The sequence below is a fragment of the Acartia tonsa genome, chromosome 9, assembly GCF_053477335.1.
Source record: "Acartia tonsa isolate MP-2025a chromosome 9, ASM5347733v1, whole genome shotgun sequence".
Lineage (NCBI taxonomy): Eukaryota > Metazoa > Arthropoda > Copepoda > Calanoida > Acartiidae > Acartia > Acartia tonsa.
This window is the reverse complement of record NC_137268.1, coordinates 48071576-48089279: the sequence shown is the minus strand read 5'-3', so window position 1 is coordinate 48089279 and position 17704 is coordinate 48071576. Positions and strand designations below refer to the sequence as shown.

The 17704-nt window shown below is 29.5% G+C and overlaps 1 protein-coding gene across 1 annotated transcript in view; it reads right to left on the bottom strand.

Annotated features, from left to right (window-relative positions):
• Nucleotides 1–17704, bottom strand: part of LOC145327595 (histone-lysine N-methyltransferase SETD7-like) — a 28322-nt gene that overhangs the window by 9131 nt on the left and 1487 nt on the right. The window contains exons 3-17 of the mRNA XM_080171133.1: nt 16536–16612; nt 13530–13742; nt 12998–13115; nt 12688–12733; nt 12309–12392; nt 11710–11792; nt 11397–11450; nt 10722–10806; nt 8836–8934; nt 5869–5923; nt 2803–2898; nt 2301–2364; nt 1764–1844; nt 1211–1271; nt 818–918 (exon numbers count right to left, since the gene is read on the bottom strand). Of these exons, the coding sequence (XP_080027259.1) occupies nt 818–918; nt 1211–1271; nt 1764–1844; nt 2301–2364; nt 2803–2898; nt 5869–5923; nt 8836–8934; nt 10722–10806; nt 11397–11450; nt 11710–11792; nt 12309–12392; nt 12688–12733; nt 12998–13115; nt 13530–13742; nt 16536–16612 (1317 nt within the window). The remainder of the gene's footprint in view (nt 1–817; nt 919–1210; nt 1272–1763; nt 1845–2300; nt 2365–2802; nt 2899–5868; nt 5924–8835; nt 8935–10721; nt 10807–11396; nt 11451–11709; nt 11793–12308; nt 12393–12687; nt 12734–12997; nt 13116–13529; nt 13743–16535; nt 16613–17704) is intronic.

Below are 17704 nucleotides of genomic sequence, written 5' to 3'. Positions count from 1 at the left end.
CAGTGCACCAAAAATAAGACCAATCGGATGATTAGATCACATAAAAATTAGTTGTTAAAAAAGTTAAAAATCAACATGTTTAAAATGAACGTACGGACATTTTGATATTGATTATAGAGTTGCTATGCTTTCTAATGCGTACCTAACTAATACAGGAATCACCATGCAAAGTTTACTATTTTACAGACTCACTTGTCTAAAGTAAGCTCAAAACGAAGTACCTTTATTAAAAACTCTATAATTTACTTTTTCTGTCTGTCTGCCAGTGAAAGAGATGTAAATTTCTCGCCTGAATTTTAAGATAGACTGTTGGAACTTTTGGTGATGATTCCGTTTCAATAAGGATCCAGTATATAATTTATTTGGTCCGTCAGTCTGTTGGTCATGCTTTAAAAGACTTATCTATAATACAAAGTAGCAAAGGATCTCGCTAACCGCTGAACCGATCGGGTTCTCCTTTACAGGGTAGCATCTCATAGGTCCCGGGAAGGTTTATAATTATTTTCTTGGAGGGTGGGACACCCCTAACACCCCTAAAAAATAAAAAAATACCCCCCCGCCCCCCAAAAAAAATCTAAAACACGAAAAATTAGTTTGATTAAACCTCTTGGGGCAAAGCCCCTAGAGGCTAGGGGCGAAGCCGCTAGTTTCTTATAAAGGATTTGTGATTTTTCTATTATAATTTATTGCATATTTTCTCTTTTTTTAAAATTTATTTTACAAGTAAAAACAACCTTTTACAACAACAATCAGATTGTAACTGATATGATAACCATAACCATATTAAAGAAATGACACTCATTCTTGTATTTTTTACCTGACCAAATCACCAGCTGATTGTTTGGTTCCATTATAGAAAGCCAAAATTGTATTGGAAGGAACAGCTTCCACAGTGAATAAACCTTCACCATAGTTTTTCTGTAAATAAAAAAAATTAATTTTATAAGGAATTCAAAAGAAAGAGTATAAATTCTTAATTAATTGATATTTTTTCTTGATATACGTAGTAGGCCAAAACATCGGAGTGGACAAACGGGGGAGTCCCAACCGTCGGAGTGTACGAACGGAGGAGTTCCAAACGTTGAAGATGACATTGCTTTTAAGTAAAAGGCTGGAGTGTTTGTTATTTTAAGTATACCACAAAAAATCTTCCAATTTTTGCTATAAATCTTCGAATTGTGTTTTTAGTTTAAATATTATTAATTAATACCTTTGAAAGTTTGACTATTACATACTTCTGTTCATATGGGTCTGGTAATAATGGGTTATCACTAGAACAAAAAAAATAGGTTTTTTGTAATCATATAACAGAAGAAAAAACACCTTTACTGCTCTAAAAATGACAAAGTTAAAAGCTATACCCATTTTGTCTAATAATAAACATTCTTTTATTCTTCCATTACCCACTCCTGAAACAAAACTAAGTTAATTTGTTCTATCCATATAGGTAAGTAAATTTAATATAACTTTTATTAAATTTTGAGTATGTTAAGGAAGGGGTATTAAATTACCTTTCTCACATTCCATAAAAATAAACAATATACAAAACATTACTTAGAACTAATACCAAGCTGAACCAAAATATGAATTATTTAGACTTATCTATTATCTCATCTAATAAAACTTATTTATCAAACATTTGTAAGTTCAGGCAATTTTTTACTGCTAATAAGAAATTACTCAACCTTTTTGGCTTATTTTTTATTCAGCAACATTTTTGAAAAATTTGATATTTTACAGGAATTTGTAAGAAGTGAAGTTACCATATTTTATCACAAGTTCCAGGTTCAAAAGAAAAGCTCCTACCAGGAATTATTTCAACTGTCAACTCATACACTCGATTTCTAGCAATATAAGAAGACGCTCATAATTAATCTTTGTTTTTTTTATTACGTCACATAGATCATTTTTGACACAATTTTGACAAAATTTGGGCTTTGTCAAATTATTTATTGATTTCACAAGTTAAACTCACATTGCTCACTATTTTAAACTATTTTAAAAATAAAGATTGTTAAAGCAAGATTAATCTTTAGTTAAAATGTGGATCGTGGAATGAAAACGTAGAAGCGGGTTTCGTCATATTTTAACCGTGGCTTGGTCATATTAGATCAGGTAAGATAATTGTTAATGATTGCTCTGCAGGGTTAGGAAGTTGGTCCCGCAGGGGCTAGAAATATGAGAAAAGCTACTGTGAAAATAAGACGAAACCCACTACTTCGTTTTCTTTCGTTACTATCATTAACTTGCTTCTAAATATTTCCCTGAAATCCCTGTAAACTTAAAAAAATAATTCTTACTTTAACAGAACATCAGTTACTACAGAAGCTTTAGCACTTACCAAGCGACCTCTGCTAAACATTCCTACAAGCAGAATAGTTTATTGCTATTTAATAGTTTTAGTTTTAGGAAAATAAAAGGTGAACATATAGACGATTTAGTTCTACAATATTTAAATAGTTTCTTAATGGTTAAATATAATTCTATTATATAAAGTAGTAAGCTTTATTGTCTTTAGTGAAGGATCTAACTAACCGCTGAACAGACTCTTATTCCTTTACATGGAAGCTGCTCATAGGGGCTGGGAAGGTTTATAACTATTTTTTGGAGAGTGTACCTCCACCCTTCCTAAAAAATCGCCCTAGAAAGAAATACCCCCCTTGCCAATTTTTTCCTTTCTATTTGCTTTTAAAAATCTTAATTGAAAGTGGGTGATTGACTCTCCCCCCGGCCCCCAACACCCTCAAATGCCCCTGGAGGCCTCTTGTGGGCGTATCTACTAGTATTATCAAATAAAAATACCTGTTATACATGTTTTAAGATCAGGATAGAGGAATGTAATCTTGTTTCCAGTTAACTGTCCAGAATCTGACAGATTTCCAACAATAAATCCACCTCCTTTATAGACATTAAATGAAACAAAATAAAGTACAACATTTAGAATGACAATTTGAAGCTGTTAAATGCAATTTGTGGAAAACATAGAGATCTAAAGGGATAAGACAATAGCTATTATTGTCGATATATACCAAATAAGTGAAACATGAAAAGGACAAAAATACAATGACAATATGTAAGTGTTATATGTACTTTGTTGTAAAACTGGGATTTAAAGGGATAAGACAATAGCCAATATTGATGATATATCTACCTTCAATATACTAAAAAGTGAAACATGATTAAGAACAATAATAGAATGACAATATGTAACTGTTAAATGTATTTTGTTGTAAAACTGCGATTTAAAGGGATAAGACAAAATCCGATATTGATGATATATCCACCTCATATATACAAAATAAGTAAAACATGATAAAGTACAACAGTACAATGATAATATGTAACTGTTAACTGTACTTTGTTGTAAAACTTTGCGATTTAAAGGGATAAGGCAATAAGCGATAAATTGATGTACAAGACAAATGAGGATACACAAATTTACCCCATATGTAGATCAGAATTAATAGTTAAAATATTTAGACACTGGTCAAAATCAAAATCCAGTGAAAGTCCTCGAAGTTGTTTCTCAATTCAAAAGAAAACGCAGGGATAAGGGATGGGAAACGTAGGGAAATATTATTTCAGGCCTATTTCAAGCCTAGGCCTAATAAACCAGTTTTGGGATGGTGCTAATAAAATAGCTGAATGTGTGTGTGTGTGGATAAAGTATAGAATAAAATTCAGGTAGGTAGTCTAAAGTAAAAATATAACTTTTTATAAACCAATAAATTAATGGCTTTTGTTAAAATTAGTTATGATGTTTTTTGTCTCCCAAATTTTTTTTTCTTTTTCTCTAGTAATTTGAATTTTTCAGAAAGCTATCATTGGGTTGTCTCAAACAGATTTTTGGTTGTATTATTTGCATTTTTATTAATGAGTAAAAATTGTATTTGAAAATATCATTGCTAATTAAAATTCAAAATAAAACAAGTAATAAATAAGAAATTGACTAAAATTCTATCAAGTTCTATGGATACTATTATGTAATTAATAGATTTGTACTGATTAGTAAAGTACAAAAGGTAAGGTTAATGTGTTTTATCAATTCTGTATAAAATTTTGAAAAGAAGGCGTCTTAACCTTTTTTGCTTTTTATTTAAGATAGCTAGCCGGTTCTTTTAGTAAGTAATAGATGTAAAATGGTCCATAGAATTCAAATATGCAATCGGTTTTTTTGTAGACCTCTTATTTTTGAAGTAATTTAAGTTTTTTAAAAAAATAATTAAGTCAGTTTTAAGGTACTAAAACGCAACAAAATAAAAGAAGAAAATTGCCAGTATGAACAAAAATAGTAAGATCTTTAATTTGACACCTTACTTTTACAATTCTGTTGAGTAATTATTGAAAAAATCAATTTTTTTAACTTCGGTTTAATAAAAACTTTAAACCTAAATATTTTCTCAAACAGACATAAAAAATATGGGTTCATATATACCTTTAGAATCAGAAAAATATTACAAATCCATTCTAAGCAAAATTGAAAAAGTTTTATAAAACTATAATAAAAAATATAAGTTTATTTTAAGAATCATAATTTTCGGCTTTAAAGGGTTGACTTGAACAAAACCTGAACAAAACCTAAACAAATGTACATACACTGTAACAAATATTTTTTAAACACAAGAAACAATAATGCATTTTTAACGGCATTGTTTTGAAGTTTATAAACAGACTGAAGCATATTTGTTCATACTTTTTCATTCTTTACATGTTATGTAAGTATCACTATTTTTATTGTAGTATCTATTGTATATATTGTATGAACATTATCCTTTTTTTTGTCAATTCTATTGGTTAAGTTTTGAGGTGAAGCTTCCTGATTTGTCAATTTTTGAGATTTTTGATTGGCTAGTTTAATAGTTAAAATTAAGTGTTGCCTGTAAAAATATAATATTTTAGGCCATTTTTATTTTTTTAAGTTTTTACTTTTTTTCAATTTTGCTTAGAATGGATTCGCAATATTTTTCTGATTCTAAAGGTATATATGAACCCATATTGTTTTTGTCTGTTTGAGAAAATAGTTAGGTTTAAAGTTTTTATTAAACCGAGGTTAAAAAAATAGATTTTTTCAATAATTACTCAACAGAATTGTAAAAGTAAGGTGTCAAATTAAAGATCTTACTATTTTTGTTCATACTGGCAATTTTCTTCTTATATTTTGTTGCGTTTTAGTACCTTAAAACCAACTTAACTATTTTTTTGAAAAACTTAAATTACTTCAAAAATAAGAGGTTTACATAAAAACCGATTGCATATCTAAATTCTAAGGACAATTTTACATCTACTACTTACGAAAAGAACCGGCTAGCTATCTTAAATAAAAAGCAAAAAAGTTAAGACGCCTTCATTTAAATACAACATTTCATTTATAAACTACCCAATGAAAATTCATTGCTACCCACTTTCCAAAAAATAATCCCTATATTTTTTTTTATAAATGGTATTTTTTTAATGCAAAACTCTGGGTAGATTTGAAAATTAAGCTGATATGATTAAACACCTTTTTTTCTTATTTCTTATTTTCATTTAGTAGCAGACCATTTCAAATATTTTCTTCAAGTTCACATGCCGCGGTTTTTATATCGGCTGCCTCCAGTTGTCTATTGGTTGATGCAAAACAAGCCGATCCTTATTGGTATAGATAGCCTAGTAGGAGCTGCCTCCAGTGACGACATTTAATTAGGTAATGGTAAAAGTTGCAATATCCCTTTAGAAACTAGGCCGGGACCTAAATAATGGCCAGGTTTCCTATCCCTTATCCCTGAGAAAATGTTATTCGAAAACTTTGGGGCTACTGTAAAAAACAGCACAGTCTCCTTCATCCCAGGTGGAAACATACATTTATAAAAAAACTGCATAGTATCTTACCCTCTGAGAACACCCACATAGACCCTTTGGGGAATCCATTTTCATACCAACATACCTTAAACATAAAATTTAATTTTAAATGGAAACAAATGAAGATGATTAAAGTCACTCCACAGATTATGACGTCATACGATTGAATAACCAATGAGAGGCTAGCATAAATTTTATCATTTTTAAATTACAGTGTCTACTGGCCTCTCATTTGCTATTCAATCGTATGACGTCATAATCTGTGGAGGGAATTTAATCATCTTCGAAACAAATAGTAAAAAAATAGTAAATTACATTTAGGAAAATTAAGACTATAATTTAATTTCAAAAGTTTCAATGAATCAACAATACATTTTTAAAGGTGAAATTTAATAATTTATTTAAGATTTATTTTAATTTAATGACGTAGATATATTTAATTTAAAATTTTCCAATGTTTCATTAAATTTGAAAGAACAATTCAAGTGTTAATAACAATACTCTTAAAGTACATTGATAAAAACCAAAAGAAAATAGAAACAAGGATGACAACATCCATAAAAGCAAAGCTCTGAAACGGATGGACAAACGAACTTTAACACTTCGGAGTGTCGGAAATACATGACACTGGTTAAAGCGTACTTCCATTTTTAGAACTTGGTTATAGAGATGCTTCCCTTATATTAGTGTAACTTGTTGTAATAGGAATCAGTATTCCAAATCAGATGAATAGGATAATCAGCAAGTTTTAAATAGAATTGCAGACATTATGGTAGCGTAATAGAGTTACTACACTTCCTAAATTATATCTAGTTGTAATAGGAATCATTGTTCAAAGTTTGAAATGAATAGGACAATTATAACCTGTTAAAATAAAAGAAAAAATATCCCAGTCGGACGGAGATACAAACGGACCAACCCTAATTGTAGAAAAGCTTCCCTTTTAAAGAATGAATTGAAAGTGTAATAAAACCTTGCACAAACAAAACATGTTTTCTCAACAAGTGAAAATAAGGAAAGTCTCTAATTGAATCAATAAGATTCACAAAAGTAAAATTGGTACTTCAATGTTGCCTTTTTGTTTTGATTAAAGTAAAATAAAACATGGATAACAACAGCAAAGCTCTGAAACGATATGACAGACGAACATTAACTTTTGTTGAGTGGCAGAACTGAATATACAAAATATGGAAATATAAGGTTTGACAAATTATACGTATATAAATTTGTTGCAAAACTTCTGAAATACATAATTCTGTTTAAGGACATACTGACATTTTTAATACTTGATTATAGAGATGCTTCGCTTATAATATTGTACGTTATTGTAATAGGAATCAGTAATCCAAAAATCAGATCAATCGGATGATTTTATTACATAAAAAAATTGTATTAAAAAAAGTAAAAAATCAACATGTTTAAAATGGGCGTACGGACTTTCTGGTAACGATTATAGAGTTGCTAGGCTAAATAAAACGTACCTAACTACTACAAAAAACCATCATGCAAAGTTTGAAACCGATAGGACAATTCTAACATGCCTAAATTAACGAAAAAAGCTATCCGTTACGGACGGACTGACCCTAATTATAGAAAAGCTTCGCCTTTGCTTTTTAAAACTGATGATGATTATAATAGAAATTTGATATAATCTTCATTTGTTCCAATATTATCTCAACCTTTTTTACTAATTAATTCTCCGTGGCAAAGAAAATATTTATTTGCTCTTCTTTGTGCAAAATGTACAGTTTATTATTTGTAGGAAATGATTCAGTTTTACACAGATTATTTATGTACTATTCTTTCATTAAAGTCAAGTAATAGAGGGGTAAGGGTTAATTAATGTACCCGACCTTGTGGACCAAGTGCCAACTTTTAATTTTGTATTTGACTATAACAATAATCTTGAGGTGGAGCTTTTGGTGATCTGTCCATTAAAGCATTCTGCAGTTTTCATTTAACAGGCCACACTTATTTATCCCTCCTTAACAATTTTAAGTTCAGCTGTGTATCCATTATACACGTTTTTTATATTAAGGATTAGTACCTATTGACCTAATATTTTTATCATGAATATTATATTTTACTTCTCGATGACGATTATTTTTCTTTCTGGAACTTACTGAAGTTTTATTTTTTTTTTGTATAAATTGGACATATTTTGAGAAGATATTATGTTGAATTAGTATTTACCTAATTTAAATGTACACTTTTTATGTTAAACGGCAAAATTTCTTTCTTTGTATTGCTGACTTCTGCTTTACAATGAACTTACACTTTTTATAAGAGAATATCTTGGATTAGTCTTTATTTAATATTGTTATAATAACTCTTATAATTCATATGTTAACTTTTTTTGTATATAGTTAAGACAAATAAAGAATCAAATAATAATAATAACTATAAGCTAATAGCGTCGGATATATTAACACAACAAAGTCGCTACAAAAGAGCAGAAAGCAATTTGCTGGCAGACGAAAAAGGTTTCCAACACTAGATCCATGTAACTATCAGGATTATATATATATAATATATTATTTATAATCCATTTTAAGCCAAAAGTTTTGCAATCATGTTAAGAAAAGTCTTTTACATAAGATAATGATAAATTAAAGAATACTAGCAGCCGAGTCCCTAGCATCTAGGGAATCTGTATTCGAATGAATATGGAAGGGCAGAAAAATAACCTAAAACCATACCATACTTATTTATTTTAAAAAGATAGCCTAAAACCATCTCAGGACCATAAGAAGCTTCACTGTAAAGGAGAACCATAACGGATCAGCGGTTAGCGAGATCCTTTGCAACAGAATAAAAAACGCTTACTACTTTATATAATAGGATTTAAGGTTTTACATTATTTTTTAATTTTACATTTACAGGATGATTAAAGTTAAAGGGGGATGTAAAAAGGGATAAAATGTAAAATCAAATATTTAAAACTAATTATCCAATAAAATAAAAAAATCTGAAAAATGTAAAATAAAATATACTTACATAAATTAAATTGTTGGTGTAGGTGAATGTTCTTGCTAGACCGTGTAGACAACTCTTAGAAAAGGTACACAGTGTAAAATCACCATTTTTCCAGTTTATCTAAAATATGCAATATTTATATGTGAAACAAGGATGACAACAATTGTTAGTAAATTTCAGGGATAAGGGATAGGAAACCTGGCCATAAATTAGGTCTCGGCCTGGTTTTGAAAGGGATCATGCAACTTTTACCATTTGCCTAATTTAATGACCTTACTGGCGGACGGCTCATATTGGCTACCGCTCTAAACCAATAGTGTTCTGTGATTTAGGCTTGTTTTGTATCAACCAATCACCAATTGGCGGAGCCAATTGGTGATTGGTTGATACAAAACAAGCCCAAATCACAGATGGCGAAAATTTTAGAAGCAGACAATTATAGAAAAAATAATGATTTCGTCTGCTACGAAAAAATAAATATAAATGGTGTTAGATCACATTAGTTTAATTATTAAATCTGCTTAGAGTTATACATTAAAAAAGGGCCACATAGAAAAAACAAAAATAACGGGATTATTTTTTTGGAAAGAAGGTAGCTACGAATTTTCATTTGGTAGTTTATAAATTAGATGTTGTATTTTGAATTTTAAAAATTTAGTACGGAAATGATACAACACCTTCACCCTAATTTTTGTACAATACAACACAGTACAGATATATCATTACATTATATCCAGTATAGTATCCAAAGAACTTAATAGAATGTTACCCAAGTGCATATTTAATTATTTATTTTGAATTTTAATTAGCAATGAAATTTTCAAATAAAATTTTTACTCATTAATAAAAATGCAAATAATACAAACTAAAATCTGTCTGAGGGAAACCCAACGATAGCTTTCTGACAGTTCAAATTACCAAAGTAAAAGATAAAAAATTTTGGGAGAGAAAAAACTTCATTTCAACAAAAGCCATTAATATATAGGTTTATAAAAAGTTATGTTTTTTACTTTAAACTAGCTACCTGAATTTGATTCTATACTTTATCTACACACACACACACAGCTTTTTCATTAGCATTTTATACGAACCACTGCGCTATCCCAAAACTGGTTTATTAGGCTAGAAATAGGCCTAGGCTTGAAATAGGCCTGAAATAATATTTTCCTACGTTTCCCATCCCTTATCCCTGGTAAATTTGTTGCAAAACTGTTGAAATACAGGATACTATTCAAGGACAAACTTACATATTTAGGACTTGATTATAGAGATCCTTCACCTATAAGCATTGTACAGTATTGTCCTATGAATCAGTATTCCAATACGGGCTGATTAAGAAAAATTATACCACATAATTTCTACAGGACGTAAGAAAAGCTTTGCATTTTGAAACATCAAAAGAGCAGTAGTTTTAATTAATAATTGGAGATTTTGTTCTGTATGATAGTTTAATTATATCAAAATCCAGTCTATAAATAAATGTTTAATCTATAAAAATGAGGGAAATAGTTTGAATGAAGGAAAACTTGTTAGCCTCCTCGTGTTTGTCTTTCAAGTTTACTCAACAAAATAACCCAACTTACTAGCTCTAAACTTTGCAATGAGCAAATAGTAAATAAACTTTTTTTGTTTGTAGTAGATATTATGACTATTTTTATGCATTCTTTTTGGAAGGTTGGTACAAGGTAACCTAAACTTTAAAAAAATAAAATTTGGTTCCTTATAGGGAGGGGGGGTTAGAGGGTTGACTTACCTTATTACCATGCATCCTAACAGGTCTTATATAGTCTAACACATAACTTTCCAAACATTAGATCGGCAGTTTACAAGATCTTAAAGAGACACTAATAACAGTTAAAACAGACAAACAGACATCCTGATTCCTATCTGATTGAAATAGTTTTTACCTTTCCCTCTCCTTGTAAAAGATCCGAGGTATAACATGCTTCTATGTATTCAACAGACATCTCTTCCAGAGCTCCATTTAGATACCTAATATTAAAACATATGATTAAAGAACATAATTATAAATGTATAAAAAAAACAAGAACAAGGATGACAACATTCATAAAAGCGAAGCTCTAAAACTGTATGACAGACGAACATTACCTCTTGCAGAGTTTCAAAACCGAATATAAAAAATATAAATATACAAGTTTTGACAAATTATACAAATTTGTTGCAAAACTTCTTTAATACAAAATACTGTTTAGGTATTTTTTAGGACTTGAGTACAGAGATGTTCGCTTATAATATTGTACCTTATTGTAATAGGAATTAGTACTCCAAAAATCAGAGCAATTGGATGATTATATCACATAAAAAACTGTTGTTAACAAAGTTAAAAAGCAACTTGTTTAAAATGGATGAACGGTCATTCTGCTAACGATGATAGAGTTGCTACGGTTTCTAAATCGTACCTAACTACTAGAGGAATTATCATACAAAGTTTGAAATTGATAGGACAATTCTAACATGCCTATACTACGGAAAAAAGAAATCCGTTCCGGACGGACGGACTGACCGACCCTAATTATAGAAAAGCTTCGCTTTTGAAATTAAGAAAAACAATTGTAACTTACCTTTCTAATTGTCTTGAAGTTTTAAAAATACCAACTCCATCTCTTACACCAAATCTATGCAAGAAAATTTAATGCACATTATCTTTTTTTTCCAGTATGGCTTTAAAACCGCCTAATATCCGCTGGATTAGAACCGGGTCTCATCAATGCTGAAAAATCGTGTATTGTGTAACTTTACAAATATTAAAATAAAAATCAATACCAGTTATGTGAGCCCCAAGGGGCTGATGTTTTTTACTTTTACTATTTGCGGAAAGCTGTCTGTAATACGATTAGATAAATAACTAATCTTTGTTAAAAATGATTATCCTACTTGAATCTGCCCTTGTATACGTCACCGGAATTGAATATAACCTCTCCATGGCCATGAGGCATTCCATGACAGTCTTTTTCACCCTGAAATGAACTGGCGTTAGACATAGGTTTAAGGAACAAGATCTGTGTCTGTTTGTGTGTCTGTATCACAGGATCTCACTAACCGCTGAAACAATATGGTTATCCTCTACAGGGTAGTTTCTCATAGATCCTGGAAAGGTTTATTACTATTTTGGGGGAAGGTTTTACCACCCACCCAAGAGAAACAACCCCTAGAACCCCCCCCTTAATTTTCATTCTGTTTTTCTTGATAAATAAAACTTAATATGATTGATGGTAATTGAGGGGGGGGGGGGGGTCGACTCTAAGGAGTAGCCGAAAAAATCCTAAAATTGTGTGATTAATATTTAGATGTACTGCAAATTTTGCCGACTCTAAAGTTTCAAATAAATTCTGCCATTTGTAGACTAAAATACTGATTTATTCCAGAGTCTCCAAACTATTCAACCATTAATTAGTATCTGCAAAATGAGAGATCGCATTCCTTAAGTTCTATTTGAATTATATGTCTGTTTAGTAATACATAACATTCTTTACCTTATACGTATAAGCTAAATTCAGCATAGAATTCTTATCTACAGTTCTGCTAAATAGCACTCGGGCAACTCCGGTTATTTCAGTCTAAATTAAACAAATAAATATCAAAATGGTTATTGATCATATTATAAATAGCTTTCCGTTGATATAAATATGTATTTTTATAAGATTAATACCAGTTTTGTTAGTCCTGATATGCCGAAGGTACAGGCTAACAAAGCTGGTTTTAATATTATGATTCTTTACTTTTATATTGTGAAAAATTGATACATTATGATGCGATTTATGATTTTTCAGTGAGGTTCTTATCCACCGGATATTCATCGGTTTTGAAGCCATACTTGAATAGTTATTGTCTTATTAGAAAAATTTTAACTACCTTTGGTTTAGAAAAGTTAACATTTTTCATACATTCAATCCACGCTCTAGAAAATATTTCAATATTTAGGTCATTTTTAAAAACATTTTGATTCATAATCTACTAGTTGCTTTGACCGTAGAGGCTAGGGGCTCTATATTACAAGAGGCAGAAAGGGGCTATAAAAGTGTGAAAATATAATGGTTTAAAAATAACACAGGAGCTATATAAACCTTATCTAAAAAGAACTTAATCAGTTCAGTAGTTATTAAGATCTTAAGCTTCAGACTAAAAAAATCCTTACTACCTCATGTAATAGAATAAATCTTGCCTTAGTTGCATTCTTTTGATATCAGTTAATTCAATATATTTTTTGGTGTCCTTTGGATTTGGAATAGGTAAAGGTCTGGTCTCAACAGGCTTTAGAGGAACTGTTTTGGGTTCAATATCTACAATTAGTATGTTTTATTATAGATTATCTATTGTTTTATAGACATTTGTTTGCAGATAGAAAATTTTGGATCATAAGGTCGGGTTCACCAGAGGGTTATAAAACCAAGAGATAGGGGATATTTGACTGAAAATTACAATAATTTGAATCCAAATTAGAAGTGTTCAAACTTTTCTATCAATAATTTGATCTAAAGAATGAGTAATTTTGTAAATCATCATTGGATAATGAGATATAAATCAATTTATTGTCCGTTGTCTTTTTACTTTGGATCCCTGTATTAAATTATACAATTACAATACATTATTTTTATCCAGAGTTGTGATACAAAATGATCAATAAGAAATGGTATATTTAATTTCAATTTGTAGATATTTTTCTTTGTATATTATTTTTATTAAAAATTTCTAACCTTTAACTTGTTTTTCTTGAATACTCATGCTTTCCTTCCGCGGTTCCTTGGAATGTACTTCAACTGGCTTAATTTGATCTTTGATTTCTATATTTTCAATTTCTACTGGGGCGACTTCTTTAACTTTTTCGGAAGTTGTTTTAATTTCAAAATATGATTTATAACTTGATATGAGAGCCAAAGACGGTCTTGGAATTGTTTCTGTGAAAAAATCTAAGTAAGAATGAATAGATGAATAGACTTTAAACCTGAAATAACATTTTATTTAAACAATTCACTTACTCTTTTAATTAAATTTAAAAAAATAAACATATGAACCTTGTCTAACAAGGTGTTGATAGCAACTGATCATTCTGTACATGATTTTTATAAACTAGACATTCATATCTATACTTTTTTTAATGGAATTTCAATATCCATATTTTATATGTAAAAAAAATAATTGAAATGTATTTTGTTTTTGTATTAGCTTTCTATATAGATTACATAACTTTTGATGTACCAGGGAAAAACTAACACACACATGATTCTTTACAATCTTTTTTGTACCCTATTTTTTAGGAAACTATGTGATAAAAAGATTTGTTTAAAATTTATGCATAAGCACCATTTTCCCATACTTTTGCTGACCTTGTCAACACTTTTTATTTCAAATATGTCATCAAATAATTACCTTATCAATTTATTTGAAACATGAAAGCAAAAGATTTGCCTCACTAGATTTAAAATTTGAACTAGGCCTTTCATGTGTGCCTATATTTGTTTGCTTAGATATGTAAAGGGGTAATCTAAAATTTCTAACATATAACCTATATAATTTTTTTTGCAGGTTTAAAAGTATATTAAATAAAATAAAACATTAAACTTAGATTTTGAGTTTTTAGTAGCGAAGCTACTCTATAATTCGAAATGTCCGTCCGTCTGTCCGTCTGAGACAAAGTGGGGGAAACGTGATTTTCTCGGCTCCTATAAAAGATAGAAAGCTGAAATTTTTAGTGAAGATTCTTATAACATATGCACATCTAATCTATACATTGTTTTGTCCATCCGTCTGTTATTTGGGGTGCTAGATCGATTCCTACATTTTCATGTTTTTCTGATTTTCTCAACTCCTTTTTAAGATAATGGGCTGAAATTTTCAAGGATTGCTTAAATTTACATTTTACATATTTTACATAAGTTTTATTACGATTTTTATATTAATAGGGGTGCTAGATCGATTCCTAGATTTTTAGGTTTTCTATTCTTTTCTCAATTCCTATTCAGGATTTGCGGCTAAAATTATCAGGGATTGAATATGCTCATATTCTACATATTTCCATCAAGTTTCATAAAGATTTGTTTATAAATTGTGGTGCTAGATAGATTCCTAGATTTTTCATTTTTCGTGCTTGAAAGGTTGCGTGATTTTGAAGTTTTTGTCATTTCCCTATTTCATCAAATATATAGGATGACACTGGTATATTGTAAATATATTCATAATATACATTCATAATTTCTGAGCTTCGCTACTTATGGATGCTGTCATCCTTGTTTAAATCTATATACTAGATAATACTTTTGAAAATTAAATACTATACTGTATTATTTACAAAATTTGTAAAAAAAAAATCTATTAAAATCCAACTATTTATCTTTATTCTTTCTAACTAACTATGAGCATTGAAATCAAGATATTAAACACACAATAAATTTAAGAATATTAACTTTATCAATTTATCAACCCTTTTCCCGTATCCTAGGATTTGACATCAAACATCATTTGTGTAATTGAGTACATATTGTTGTAATTTTAAATAGTATTTAATAATGCATGGCAAAAGTTTGGTTTTCAAGTGAGATTTAATGCTATTGAGTTACAAAATAGTCAATAGATTTTTGAACATCAATAATACAAAGTAGTACGATGTCTGTCTGTCTGTCTGTCTATCCGTCCGTCCGTCCGTCTGTCTGAAGCTTAAGATCTCGGTAACCACTGAACCGATCGGATTCTACTCTTGAGGGTATATACCTATTGGTCCTGTGGTGGTTTTAAGCTATTTTCTTGGGAGTGGGACACCCCTAACCCCCCAAAAAACAAAAAAATCCCCCCCTTATTTTTTATTTTGCTCTGCTACAGGCTGCCGCAGGCTGCCCTTTATTATTTTTTATTCCAGCATTTATTTTGAATGAAAGAATAGCAACATTCTCTCACTAAAAACAATAAATATTAATTTTTTTATCACCTCTTGGGGCAAAGCCCCTAGAGGCTAGGGGCGAAGCCGCTAGTATATCATATTGCATTAGAAACAGATTATCCCTGCTTAAAGATATTGCACAAGAAATATGTCAGCAAACCCTATTTGTTTCTTCAAACAAAAGTTTGTGAGTTTTCTGTTTGTAAAGTTTGTAATTGTTATTATTGTATTTCTATACTTTTATGTATTGTATTACGATATCTGGAGAATAGTTTGCAAAACATAACTAATAAAAATGACAAATATATTTGAAAAGAAAACTAACAGTGAGGTAATGTATACACAGTACATATAATGTTCTAATTATTACTAGATTATTATTCTTTCATGAAAAAATTTAAATAATTGTTGAACAATAATTTTCTTGTTGAAATTAATTGTATATGTACAAATAGAAAACTCAAAAAGCAATTAATAAAATTGGCTATAAAGTTATTCTAAATCTGTTGTGTTTACATGTTTTTACCATAAAGAAATCTATTTAAGTGTCATCTTGTATTGTCAAGACCAAAAAGAAAAGTTTTATTTAGAAAAGAATTATTATTTTAGTTACCATGGTTTGTTAGGTTTTATCATATATATGAATTTAGATACTAAATTATTTAGGACATTTTATAATCATATCTAAATATTTTTACATTTCTGGAGGAGATAATAATAGTTCTCTTTTAATATTTAAAATTTTGAAGTCAGATATAATTTTTATCTTATATAGAAATAAATTCATATTTGTACACTGATTTTGTAACAAGCTTGTAAAAATACCTACCCTTTGATTGTTTTGGAATTTCTTTTGTTGTCTTTTCATCTGGTTTAGACCTAAGTTGTATCAACTTTTCATCAGCTCTAAAAAATAATATGTAACATTGACAATTTAATTATGAAACAATGTTTAGTAAATATATTTTTAATTATATTAATATTAAAGTTTTTAAAAGCATATAAACCCATTAATTCAAAAGGTGTTTATTTTTTGGGTGTACAAACTTTTTTCAATATAATTAATTTTCTAATTGACATTGCAGGGCTGGATATATTACTATATAGGATAGCTGTCTTAAATATACTTAAATATTTAAGTACTTATAAAACTGGTTTAAAAACTGCCCTTAATAGGATGTTCAAATGTTTTTCAAACACCCATTACAAGATTTTAGGAAATATTAAACCTTAAAATAAAAATTTTGTGGCAGTTTTATTGAGGACATAATTTAGTCAACACATTATGAAGTTAACAAGAATATTATTTCAACTAGTTGCCCTGGGATTGTTTATATTTCAAATGAAGAATTCAATCATAAAGTTTGCAAACAAACCAGTAGTCAAGCAGACCTCAACAAAAAGTTTCAAAGATATTAAAAAACCCATTATATTTTTCTGCCAGGATGCTCAGTTCAACTATACAACAGCCAAAATCTTTGGTTATGCATCTAATACAAAATTTGTTATAGGCCACCTCATGGATTCTCAAGAAATTTCATGGAAAGGAAAATTTGGAAATGCAACTTTTAATAAACTTCAGGAACTTTTGTTTAATGTAGAATACCTGGAGAAACCAATTAAATCCTCTAGCACTGGAGACAAAGATGATTGGGATACTGCTGAAGTTGATCAAGTTTACATACCACAGTACGGTGTATGTATAAAAATGAGACAGATTCAGAGGGGAATCTTTATTAGATCCAAACAGAAAGCATTTGCTCTTGTGGTTGATCCAGGTAAATTGAATGCTGTTACAATGGCTCGGATGGATAATGGAATATCAGAATTTGGTCCAATCCCCAATGGCAAGTTCAACGGATTCATATACGAAATAAAACTACAGATAAATGATAATCTAATCCACAATGGAATTACATGCACAAATTATGAGAGTATTGGATCAAGCTATGGAGAATGTATTGAAAATGCTATGAAACAAAGATTTCTTGAGTGGTA